Source organism: Mustela putorius, unplaced genomic scaffold, assembly GCF_011764305.1.
Source record: "Mustela putorius furo isolate JIRA1106 unplaced genomic scaffold, ASM1176430v1.1 tig00000813_pilon_pilon_pilon, whole genome shotgun sequence".
NCBI classification, from domain to species: domain Eukaryota; kingdom Metazoa; phylum Chordata; class Mammalia; order Carnivora; family Mustelidae; genus Mustela; species Mustela putorius.
The window spans coordinates 4,983,846-4,996,325 of NW_025421485.1; the positions used below are offsets into that span (position 1 = coordinate 4,983,846).

At 51.8% G+C, this 12,480-nt stretch overlaps 1 protein-coding gene across 1 annotated transcript in view; it reads left to right on the forward strand.

The window, feature by feature from the left end:
- NOL10 (nucleolar protein 10) overlaps positions 1 to 12,263 on the forward strand; it is an 85,581-nt gene extending 73,318 nt beyond the window's left edge. Inside the window, exons 20-21 of the mRNA XM_045084881.1 lie at positions 8,329 to 8,431; positions 11,485 to 12,263. Coding sequence (XP_044940816.1) covers positions 8,329 to 8,431; positions 11,485 to 11,604 — 223 coding nt within the window. The 3' untranslated portion in view covers positions 11,605 to 12,263. The remainder of the gene's footprint in view (positions 1 to 8,328; positions 8,432 to 11,484) is intronic.
- Positions 12,264 to 12,480: the final 217 nt, after the last annotated feature.

Below are 12,480 nucleotides of genomic sequence, written 5' to 3' on the forward strand. Positions count from 1 at the left end.
ACGGGAGAGCAGGTCTGTGCCGCGCCGGCCGGTTACGGGAGAACAGGTCTGTGCCGCGCCGGCCGGTTACGGGAGAACAGGTCTGTGCCGCGCCGGCCGGTTACGGGAGAACAGGTCTGTGCCGTGCCGGCCACACGCGCGTGTCGCCCTTGCCTCCCTCCGCCTGCTGCGCCGGCCCGCGGGCGCCCGTTTTATTCTGTGCCCTACGGTCAGCGCTTCTCCGTACAGTGGTAATTGGGAGGCAGCAGATTCTTGGCATCTTAGCAGAAAGCTATTTTTCTTAATTAGAATTTCAGTTACATTTATCCGTATCTCAGGTTGCCTGATTACTTGGTTACTTGGAAAATCTGCCAGATGTTTTAAGCCTTGTGCGAGAATATTGAGAGATGAGAAAGTGGTAGTCTGGACTAGTCCGATACGTAGACGTAGAAAGTGGGGTGGTGGTTCCCCGGGGCTGGGGTGGGGGAGATGCCACTTAATGAGGTACAGAGTTTCAGTTTTGGGTGAAGAAGTTCTGGAAACGGATAGTGGTGGTGGTTGCACAGCAACGTGAATATATTTCACCTCAGTAAAAAAGTCAACACTAAAAATATTATTTTGACACTTAGAGTTGTAGGCGGCTAAGTCAGGAACAAACTAGGTCCTCCGCGCCAGATCGTGTACAAGCCGTAGGTTAGGTAAGTCTCTGCTCTGAGAATTCCGGGGCTGAGTATTAATGTGACACGCGGTCCTGGTGGAGAATCTTGCGAGAAAGCCGGAAGGTCTGGGGAGCCCAGGGGAGGAGGAGAGGGCGGAGGGGTCTGGCGGGTGGGTGAGGTACGGGGTCGGGGGCAGTACCAGTTCCCTACCTCACTTCTCCAGCTCCGGGCTTCCTGTTTGGAAGGTAGGCTTTCCCGGATGCAGGAAGTGGGGAAAGGGCGGACAGGACATCAGTGGACAGGCTGAATTGCTTCCGGAACAGAGATACGGCTAGTCCTCGTCAGCTCACCAGCTTCTAGCAAGTAACTGGGATACCCAATGTTGAGTGAATCCTTCAACTTGGAATCCGGGAGCATCTCAAAATTCTGGTTCTAACCAATAAAAGATCGGCTGGTGAACAAGGAATCTAGTAATAGGGTCCATATCTTTGGAAGGTATCTTTACCACTCTTTTCTTTTAATAGCAACTTCCTGGAGGTCACTTACATAACATACAGGTCAGCTGCTTACAGCGTGCAGTCTGTCCTCTCTGGTGTATTCACAGAGCTGTGCGGCTGTCACCACGACGCATCTCTCCCAAATGAGGCCCTGGGCCCCATAGCGTTCTCCGCATCTGCCCCCAGCCCACCCATCCCCAGGCGGCCACCAGTCTTTCTGTCTCTGTGGATTTGTCTGTTCTGCGTTTCCTGTCAGTGGAACCATACACTGACGCTGCTTGCACCGGCTTCCATCTGATTCATGTTCATCTGCGCTGCAGCATCTGTCGGCCCTGCCTTTGTTTCTGTTGCCGAGACCACTTCTGGTGTGTGGGTGGACTCTGTGTCCTTCATCGATCGCCGGCGAATGGACCTGTGGGTTGCTCCACCTTTCAGCTGTTGTGAGTAATGCTGTTGTGAACGTTTGTGCGTGCGATCTTACCAGATCACTTCATCTCTCCGGGCTGCACACCTAGGAGTGGAGTGGCGTACGTAGCATGATGTACATACATAGCGTGATGCTTAACCTTTTGAGAAGCTGCCCGCCTGCCTCGCAGAGAGGCTGCTCCATTTCACGTTCCCGCCAGTAGCGCGGGCAAGCTCACTTTTTGTGTACCCGTTAGTCTCGAAGGTTCAGCTGGGAGTCCTGCTCAGAGGCAGAGGGAAGACCGGTTGTTTGTAGGTTTCCGATTCCGTGGAGTGTTTCTTTGTTAGGTTGTCGTCTGGTTCTGTCTGGCTTTATTTACTTGGCTGCTGGCTCCTGACTCGGTACTAGACCCAAGTGGGGACTTGATAGAATTGTGACTCTCTTGTGCCTTGGCTGCATGTCAGGCAACTCCGGAAGTTCCCTTTCAAGGCTAGGCTGAGAGAGGACCCATTTGCTCCCAGCCCACTGGCCAGGAAAACCTGGGGACTGTTGTCTTCAGGTAAGCACGGTAACGTGGTGATTTGGGGGTGGGAAGTTGCCTCCCATCGTTTTTGTTCTGCCCGTGGGTTGTAGCAGGACATTAATAAGAGAAACAAAAGGATGGAAATTTAGTATTTAGTGGATAAATAATAGCCAAGTTAATACACTACAGTTCAACATTTTTACTCCGTTAACCTTTTTTTTTTTTTTTTTTTTTGAGAGGAGGAACTGTGTAAGTGATAGTGCTTCATGAGCTGAAAAGGAGAGTCAGTCCTGCTGCTTAAAATAATAAGCCTTTGGTATGAACAGCCTATAGTTTGCTGGCCTTTTGGCACCAACTGCTCACTGAGTTCTAGCCTTGACTAGATTATTTTGGCAAACCCTGAACTTGCAGTATCTTTGTGTTGTTTAATGAAGCACTGAACCATTATCCTTCAGAGAACCAAAGTGACGCCTTTTGCTTACTTATTCTTTGAGTTACCACGAGGCAGTCAATAAAACAGAGGATCAAAACGGAGTGTATTAGGTTTTAAAGGTTCACCTGGACTTGCCCAACTTTAAAACGTTTTCTGCAAAGGGAGCAGTGAATTACGAACCCGAACTCCGTACTTGAGTGAGTTGTCCTCTTTGCTTGGCCTGGTGACATGACGTCAGACCCACACCTCCGTGTGTCAGCGCGTGTTTGCGTCCTGACGGCACTGGGCTTTGTGTCTTCAGCCGCCCGGCGGCCTCGCTGGCTGCCCATTCATCCGTCAGACCGTCGCCGAGTGCCCGCCCGGGGTGAGCAGTGCCGTCCGGAGCCGGGGCTGGAAAGGCGAGCGCGGCCCCCAGGACTGCAGCCTCCCCGCCCCCGCCGCTGCTCTGGTCGGCGCCGGGCCACGCGGACAGTGCACGAGAAAGGAAGGGGTTTAAGTTTTGGAGACTGAAGGAAGTTTTTACAAGAGGTCGTACTGACACTGGTCGAAGACAAAGACAAAAGGTTGAGCACCCACAGCAGGCTGGGGGGAGACGGCGGGCAAACAGGGAGCACTGCATGAAGCCATGGGATGTGGTCGTGGCGCTGCGGGAGCGTGTCGAGTGACGGGGGAGCGGCCCACACACGGCTAAGCCACTGAGATTACCAGCAGCAAATCTCTTTCCAACCCCATCCCCAAATCATGTGAATACCTACATAATAGCAGTCCATGTTTGTTACAGAAAATAAAAATAAAAACTTAGAGGCATAAAAGTCTCTCTTTCCCAGAAACTGGTCATGAAATATCTCAGTTCGAGAGAGAAACTGCAGGGAGGGGCCCCTGAGCTTAGCTAACAAGACTGTTCAGTCAGAAGTAAATGATAAAAGCCTGAACTGTGGGGCAGGGGGGACCAGGCAGTTTAGCGCCAAATTATCCACAAGACTGTCTAAGAATAAGAGAGGAAAATGGGCTTACAGCTCAAGGTTGTTTGATTACTAACTTAACAGCAAAGGAGAAAGAAATGGTCAGGCAGTGTTGAACTGTCTGGCCGTGTTGCCACCAAGGTCAAGGAGATGGAGTGAAAACCAGGTTTAAGGTTGCAAGCACAGGAAGTGTGCAGTGCCGCGTGTCTTGGTGACGTTCAGTAGGGAATCCGAGACCCAGGGGATGGGCCAGAGACCTGGGGGTGAGCAAGCAGTCCCGCGTGCTGTGGCCCACTCGAAGTGTGCAGAGTGCGGTGAGGGTGAAGAGGGGAGCCCCTGGCGAGCAGCACGTATTTTTTGAGTCTGTGATAAAAAGCGCACACCTGTCCTTAGAACGATACACCTGCACACAGAGCACTGCTGCCTGTTTTATAGGTGTCGCCAGTGAAATTGACTGCCAAGGGCTAAGGGTTCCAGTTGGAAGATAAGTGGAGGAGAAGGAGGTAGTAAAGATCACTGAGGAGTTTTCAGAGTTGGAGGCGGAAAGCTGGAAAGAGCCAAGCAGGGAGAAAGGGTGTGGCACATATGTCAGAGGGAGCCCCGAGGGCCCCGGGACAGAGCAAAGCCACGCTCGTCTTGCCGGGACCAGCTTCTTCAGGCATCAGCCCAAGTGTTGGAGGGCAACGGACGGATGAATGAATAGAGATGGTAAATTGTGAGCCATTAATGTGGATGATTCTTCCAAGGAGTTTGGCAGAAAAAGGAAGGCATCAAAGCCAACAGGTTGATGGGGAAGGTCTTGTAGGCTTAGGAGAGCTAGAATGTGTCAGTGGGCGGGGAGGGGTTACCTGTGGCGAGCAGACAGGAATGCAGGAGACCGAAGGGACAGCTGAATTCAGTGAGCGGTCGGGAGGAGATGGGCCCGGGGTAAGGAGGGGGCCTCAGAAAGGATGGGGGTACACCCTCCGCCCGCGGGGAGTCCGTCAGGGTGGATGGGTAGAAAGTGGGGCAGCTCATGCCGCAGGCCTGTCAGGAGCCTGGGCAGTGGGCCTCTCCAGTACCCGGGGCAGCGGCCGGCGGGGGAGGCTCTGGCGGGGACATGCTAGGGAGCCTGGAGGAGAGGTCTAGAACGACACGGCTTCCAGGCGCCCAGGAGCTGGGGCCGTCTCCCCTCCCCGCCCTGCCAGGTGGCCCTTAGGTGGGAAGGCCTTCTTTGAAGCACCTAGCCTGTGGTCTGTCTTGGACATTCAGAGATTTCAGAGCCATTTCCTGCCGTGGAGGAGCTCATCTTCTTCCCCAGGTGACTTTAGTACCCCTTGGGTCGCTGCTTATCGTGCCTGCAAATTTATCCCTTTGTGGACAAGCTGTGGCCCATTTTACTCTTCAGCTGATTTTCCTCACTGCCGGTGGGTGAGAGCTGAAGGAACATGGTCTTATTTTTTTTTTTTTTTTTAAGATTTTACTTATTTATTTGACAGATAGAGATCACAAGTAGGCAGAGAGAGAGGGGAGGAAGCAGGCTCCCTGCTGAGCAGAGAGCCTGATGTGGGGCTCGATCCCAGGACCCTGAGATCATGACCTGAGCCGAAGGCAGAGGCTTTAACCCACTGAGCCACCCAGGAGCCCCGAACATGGTCTTACTTTAACAGAAGCATTTTTAAATCTAATTTTGAAAGCAGTTTAATTCCAAAGGTGCACTTAGAAAACCAAATCTCTTCTTATTCAAGTTGATACACACTCAGGTGACCTATAAGCCTCTTCCACTGTAATACATTAAGAATGTAAAATAACAGGTGAAAGTCTCCCTTTTACCCCCACACTCTCTCCCAGAGGTCACTGCTGTGGGTGCCTTTCTAGAATTCAGGGGCTCCTGTGGGTGCACGCTCACGCGTGCGCAGTGCTGGCTGTCCTCTCCTGGATGTGAATGTCCCTGCCGATCCCGTTGCCAGCGAGCCACTCTGTCCACGCAGCGATGAGCGTGGAAAAGTTTTCTTTGCAAGTGCGTGTGGGCCTCCCCACACGCTGCACTGCTGGTTCATAAGGCGGACGGGCCATAACGTGTGTCAGCGTTCCCTCGGTTGGGAGGTTCAGGTTGTTCCTAGTTTTCCTCTTCCCCTTTTCCGGTTAGGAATCCGTACACCTGTGCAGGGATTTCTTCAGACTGTACCACCCAGTGCCAGAACTTGCTGGATCACAAGGGGTCACATCGCCCTGGAGAGAGGCTTCAAGCTCTCTGCACTCTTACCAGCATGCCTGTTCCCCACACTCACGGCAGCAGGGGCTGGCAGGCATCTTTGTGACTCCGAGTAGAGCTGATCGATGCCGAACGCAGATAGGCTGGTCACTTTCGTCCGCATCTCCCGACACGGGCGCTTCGAGGAACGTGCAGACAGACAGGAGGCATTGAGATGGAGTTTTCGGTGACCTGCGCGGTCTCCGTAAATACCCGTCGAAGGTACTCGGCTCTGAACAGAGTGTTTCACATTTGCTCTTTCGCTGTAGGTTCCGCTTGTCCACTGCCTGCCTGTTCCCTTTGGTGTGGACTGTGGACTTAACCTTTCTTTTGGGTTAAGTCCTCTGAATGCTGAACGAACGTACCTGCCTCCACACAGTGCTTTTAAAAAACGCGGTTGAGTAACATTATTTCCTGGGGCATAAAATAAATATCTAATGTGATGTTTCCCCTTGTACTTCATGCCTATTTTTTTTTTTAAGATAGCCTTTCTGAGAACTCTGGTTCTTCCCTCCCCCCTTTAGTCCTGTCCTTTGTCCTGTGCTAGAAAATTCTATCCTTTCAACCTTTGGAAAGTTGACAAAGGTTGGAAGCCCACATCTGTCTTCTTAGCAGTCCCCATAAAATGGTGGGGGGGTTGGTCCTCATGTGACTGTAGCATTTTTTTCTCTAAAGTTCTTAACCTTCCTTATCGATGTCACACCGGGTGGATTTCTGCATTTTGTTCTTCTATTACAGCAGACCGTTTTCAGGTGTCTGTCTGCTGCTTAAATCGGCTCTGGCTGGATTCATTCTTGAGTAGCTGGCTTAGGACCTGCTGGTTAGCAGCCACATACCGTAAACCGACTTTCAAAGGGAGGGAAGTGGAACTCGCTTTAATGTAGAAATCTCCGCACTCAGTGCCTGTGTCTGATCTTCTGCCATGGCTCGTTCTGAAACGCTGCTCGTCTTTCCGTGCAGCCCAGACAGAACAAGTTCTTACAAGTGCACATTGAAAGTACATTGAGAGAAAACCAGAATTCATACACCCTATCATGGAGGAAATAAGGTCATTCTTAAAAGAGTAGTAATTGCCCACAATTTACTTGAAAAGTCACTTTCCTCCCAAATGAGTGTGTGCTGTGTGCCACCCTGTCTCAGTGGCTCCGTGGCTGTTCGGAAGCCAGGAAAGGAAAGAGCGAGAAGGGCACGGACAGGCTCAGGAATGCGCTTAGGTGGACATACTTCCCCTCTGCGTGGGAGCCGCTGACACTTGACGTCTGCGTTCTCGCTAAAAAGCCAAACTAAACCAGAGCTTCGTTCCATTCCGGCTGTCGTGAGGAAGCTTGTCATTTGGAAGGCTTTGTGGACGCATTTCCTGCACAAAATGGTATAAATCAAGTTTGGTCTGACACACTCCTGGAAACCAGAAATGCTTAAATTGGAATCCTGGTTTTAGACTCGGAGTCCTCACGTGGCCTGGGGCGAGTCATTTAGCGCCTGGCCTCCCTTCTTGCCATCTATAAAGGATAAATACTTGTGTCTCAGGGATGTTGAAAGGATTAATTAGTTCGTCTGTAAAGCACTTTGAAGATGAAAAGTACTTTAAAAGTGCTTCTTAATAACATTATTGCTTAGAAAAGAGTGCCACTTTCATGCTAACCACTTCACGTCTCAAGTTAGGTAAAGAAGGCGTGTTCGGGACGTTACTGCTCGTCGTAAACCGGAGATAAGTCTCCCCTGGTGCGGACATCAAACATTTCCTGCGGAATTTCAAAGGGGCATCGCTTTATCTTGCAGGCCGTTTAGGAGAAGGCTTCTGCTCAGTAGTTAGTTATGAAGATCGTATTTCAGGCAAAAGCAAACCCTTCGCCCAATTCAGCCATTTCTAAATTCAGTCAGGTGTTTTTACAGGGTCACTTGAGAAGGGCACACTCAACTCTGGTCTGTACAAGGAGGACCGGAATGGGAAGCGTTAACCTTTCTTTGGAAGAGGGGACAGCAGGCAAGAGAGAACCATGTTCTCTTCCTCTGGCTTCCTGGGCCCCCTCCTCCCGTTTCTATCACGGGCACCCATGGGTGTTGCCGCCTTGGCCGGTTCTCCAAGCGTCAGAGCTGCCCAGGGAGCTGAGGGCGGGTGAAGGGCGCCTCCGGACCCGCATGGCGCTTCTCCCTGGCTTCACCTGGAAGACCTGCCCGGAGTCTTCCCTCGGAGAGGTGGCTGGGCGGCGGGAGCGTGAAGCGCTCGGCAGCCTGCCTGGTGCGGGGCCTCTATACAGAACACTCCAGAAATGTCCGTGCCACTGACCGTTCCAGTCCATCACGGGCTTCAGAAATAGCTCTCCTCCCATGGTGGCTTCAGAAATGTGATTTAGCGAGATCAGGAGCGGCTCTTGAAAATCTATTTGGAACCACCATTTGAAATACTAAATGAGCGGGTGTTTCGGCAGCTGCTGTTTCTACTGTGTAGCTGCTGAGCGTGAGCGATGACGGTCTGCCCCTGTTCTTCCCGCGATCGCGGTCCGGGAATGCCATTTTCTGTCTCTCCCATAAGTGTAACAGATTTTCTTCATGTCATTTGTTCTAATTAAAACTTGTTTCAAATGCCAAATCAAAATAATGCTAATTAGTGTGTCATTCTCTTAAATCTCCTCCAGTAAAACACTTGAAGATCGTTTGAAACTCGAAGCAAAAAATGGCACATTGAGCGTAGCAGACACCACAGTCGGCAGCAAACAGCTGACATTCACATTAAAGAGGGTAAGTTTTCCGACGCGATTTTGTTAATTCAGGAAAGGAACATGGGCTTCCAGTAGCGCCATGCATGTGACTGACCTCAGCATGGCCTTCTCAGGCTCGTCCCCTGTTGAGGTAGCCATGTTCCTGTTCTAGCACTTTTCCTGCAGCCGGAGCCCCTCCGGGACTGGGAGCGAGCCCACAGCTTGGTGGAGGCTGAGCCCGAGCGGGGTCCCTGCTGTCCTGATGGAGGTGGGCCCTCAGCGACCCAGAGCTGGCAGTGCTGGTGTGGAGCGGGCTGTGGGGTTTCTAGGTTGCTGGGCCACCTCAGTGCATCCTTATAAAGTGAAAGCCCTGAATGTCCAGGGCTTAGAATTTGGGGTAAAATGAAAATAAGATGCCTCTAAAATTAGTGTTTTGCAAAAAACCAAAGAAGCACTAATAGGTGCTTGGCCCCATGGTGTGGGGTCCGGCAGAGGCTGTGAACCTGTGTGGGGAACTATAGCAATTTATGTTTGATTTTACCTGTTTGTATCATTAGAGCAATAAAATTGTAACTATCAAATCTAATGTTTAGGAATAATTAGGGATTTGTTTAGTGTCTAGTAAAAATCTTCTTTGATACTAGGTGTGTGATTGATTTAGGTGAAATCTCAGGTTTTCCCAGGATTTTTGTGTATACTTTTTTTTTAAGTAAACTCTATTACCAACATGGAATTTGAACTCACAACCCCACTGTCAAGAGTCACATGATCTACCGACTGAGCCAGCCAGGCACCCCTTGTGTATACTTTCTAATGCTTGACTGGATGTAAGGGGAAAGTTCGTGCTTTAGTATTATTTACAGTTGTTCGGTGGCAAAACTAGGATTAAGGCCCAAATCCGGTTTTCAGGTTTCCTGCACTGCAGTTTCTCACCAGACCATCGGCCAGGCTGCTTCTAATAAGGTGTGGGGCTGACACATGTCCGCAACCCCCCTTCTCTGGGCCAGCCTGCTGGCGACTGTGGGCGAGCAGCTGGGGCAGGATGGCGAAGCAGAGGGAAAGGAAACTTGGTTGATGAGCTACCTGCCCTCTCGGTCATACGGGACTGGGCACGTAGCGCGGATGTCGTCTGGTGCGGCCTGCCAGAGAGAGGCTGGTGAGCGTCCCTTTCCGCATGGGGCTTTGTCTGTGGACAGTCACTGCTGCTTCCAGGCTCCTCTGGAGGCTCCTGCCTTTGTGGGGAAGGCCTGGCAGGACTCTGCAAAACATGCTGCTGCAGACGGAGAGGGGCTCCTGGGAGACTGCTCCCCCAGCAGACCCGCGGGGACACGGGGACGGCTGTCCACGCCGACGGACGAGCTCCCGCACCTGTTCATCTTTATTCGGCCTGTCGCTTTCCAAAATTATGTGGACAGGAGACCCTTTGGGGGATACTTCATAACGTGACGAAACCAAATATTAAGTCACCAGTGCAGATTGATCCTACAAGGGCCCTGATACCATAGTTCGGTGAGCTTGTGTGCAGGCTCCTCCGGGTTTCTGGGTGTCCCATCAACAAGTGTGTACCCTGGGGTGTGTGCTGTGGAGACTCAGGGCGAGACAGACGGGGCTCTTGCTCCGCAGCTGTCCGTCTGCTGAAAGGACACACCCGGCTGTGTCCTTACGGTGTGGCAGGTGCTCCAGCAGAGGACGCGGCGCTGTGAGGGCGTCTGGTGGGGCTGGACCCAGACCGTAGGGCCAGGGAGGGGGAGGTGCTGTGAGGTCGGGTCTCTAAGCTGCATGGGAACCCTGAGGGGTCAGTCAGGCACAGTGCCAGGCAGCGGGTGGCACTGAGGCAGCCTTGCTTGAGGATCTGAACAAGAGCCCGTGTGTGTAGGACGAGGTCAAAGGGAAGAGGGTCAGAGCGGAGACCGCGCGGCTCCAGCCCGGAGGGCCGTGTGAGGTGCTTACCGAAGTCCAAGTGGGACTGTGGGAAGCTGTTGAAGAGTTGGAGTTAGCAGAAGACTGACCCTTTTTACTTCTGAAAACTGACCAGCTGTTGCCCAGGGGGTGGAGCCAAGCGGCGGCTGTGGGGATATGCCAGGAGGAGCCGACGAGGGGGGATTTATTAGGACTCTTGAAGAATAGTAATACTCAGAAAAAGAACTTAAGGATTTTTTCAGAGCCCCAGTCTCGCAGATCGCTCTCCATCCCCACCTACTCCCTTACCTCGCAGCATTTTATTTTAAAATCTGAAATCATGCCCGCTGGAGGTGAGCGGGGACATCTCCTTCAAGAGCAGAGTACGAAGGAGGATTTTAGGTGCGCAGAGTAACACAGGTCCGCGTAAAGCAGTCTCATAAGGGGACCAAAAGGCAAACTTTCCAGGTTTTAGAACTTATACCCCACCAGTGCTTTCTCAGTTTACCTTTTGTGCAGTTCCAGCGGCTGGAAATATCTTTCTGAGCTTTGCATTCAAAAGTTGGTACCCTCAGAACCATCAAATGTGCTTTGAAAACCAGGCGGCTCTGACCTCCATTGTGGGTTCTGCGCTGGCTCTCTTCTCTCTGAGAGCTGCTGCTGACAGCCACGGGCCTCCTTGGGGTGGACGGGGCCACCTGCTCGGCCAGCACGAGCGTCCCCACGGGAGGCATGCCCTCGGATCAGTCAGCCCGGGAGCCCGTGTGCCCACGCCAGCCGGGGACCTGCAGGCGACTTGTCTGCTGAGCCCTTGTCCAGGCTTAACAACAGCAAATCTCAGGCTTCCCAGGGGAGTTGGACTTTTTGAAAGCAGCCAACGATTCTTGGGAATCTGTTCTGGTGATTGATCCTTAATTGTGGTGGCTTACAATACGCCTTCTGTAAATGCAACTGTTTGTGTGTGTGTGTGTGTGTCTTTGGGGCAACGTAAATAAACCATTGGTCCTTGCTAATGCCCGGCTCGGCCCGGCAGGAGCGGAGTCTGGGGGCCAGACTACGTGTCCTAAGACCCCCAGGCAGCTTTGCTCCCTCTGCCCGGCTGTGTTGGCGGTGTGACGGGGGTATTCTCATGGTTACAGAAGGGGGTGTCGGTGTTTTCTTTCTCTTTCTCTCTCATGTAATTTTCTCCCTTAGTCCGAACAGCAGAAGAAGCAGCAGGAGGCTGAGAAGCTGCACCGACAAGAAAGGAAAACCCTCCGTCGCTCAGCTGGTCACCTGAAGTCCAGACACAGACGGGGCCGGCCATTCCACTGACTCCGTGCTGCCCACGGCTCGGGAGGAGCGCCCAACTGACCATCGTGGCAGCACGCGGAACAGTTCCTGTAAACTCTTGGTACCTGCGCACGGTAAAGGTTTGGCACCTGTCCTCATGCCTTCTACAGCAGACTTGGAGACCGCCCAGTCACCCCCACTGGGCAGTGCGTCGCCCCATGACCTCGGGGCACTGTCTGTATGTCGTTGTTCCCTGTAAACACTGTCTGTTTTCCCTCCGGTTTTAATCAAGAGAGGCCAGTGGTGGTTTTCTGACATTGTGAAATGTGGACCATGAAATGGAAGGTTATCCTGTTGTAAAAATGCAGATCAGCCTTGTTGTAGGTGCATTTTCCTTGCGGGGCCTGCTGCCCTTCGGAGTTGACCCCCAGGAACCTGTTCCTGTCTCACCGGAGCTGTCGTGCGGGCCGTGTTTGCATTTCTGTATTGGTAGTTTGTGACTTGTTTGTGTTGGGGGGCAGTTTAAAACATTTTTATAAAAAGAATATAATTTAGTAAATACCTAAGAAATGGAAGCTACTGGTCATTCTCTTAACTTTTTACAAGATTAAATACAGATTTTTTTTTTCTGTTTTTTAAAGTGCAATTTGAGATAAACTGGCTGGAGAAAACATTTATAAAAATAAATACCTTCATTTGAATAGCTTCTTTGAGAAAGAGCCATTTTTGAGTTAATTTGAAAATTGAATTCGGTTTCCCTAGTTCTCAGGAATCAATGTGATTTTGGAGGTGTGTTTCTTTACATACAGCTGGGATGGGGGCTCTTTGGCCGCTAAATGATGGAATCTGGCTGGAAATGCGCTCCGCGCAGAGGGAGAGCGTGCCGGCGGGACCCGGCTGCAGGCTGTGCAACCGGCC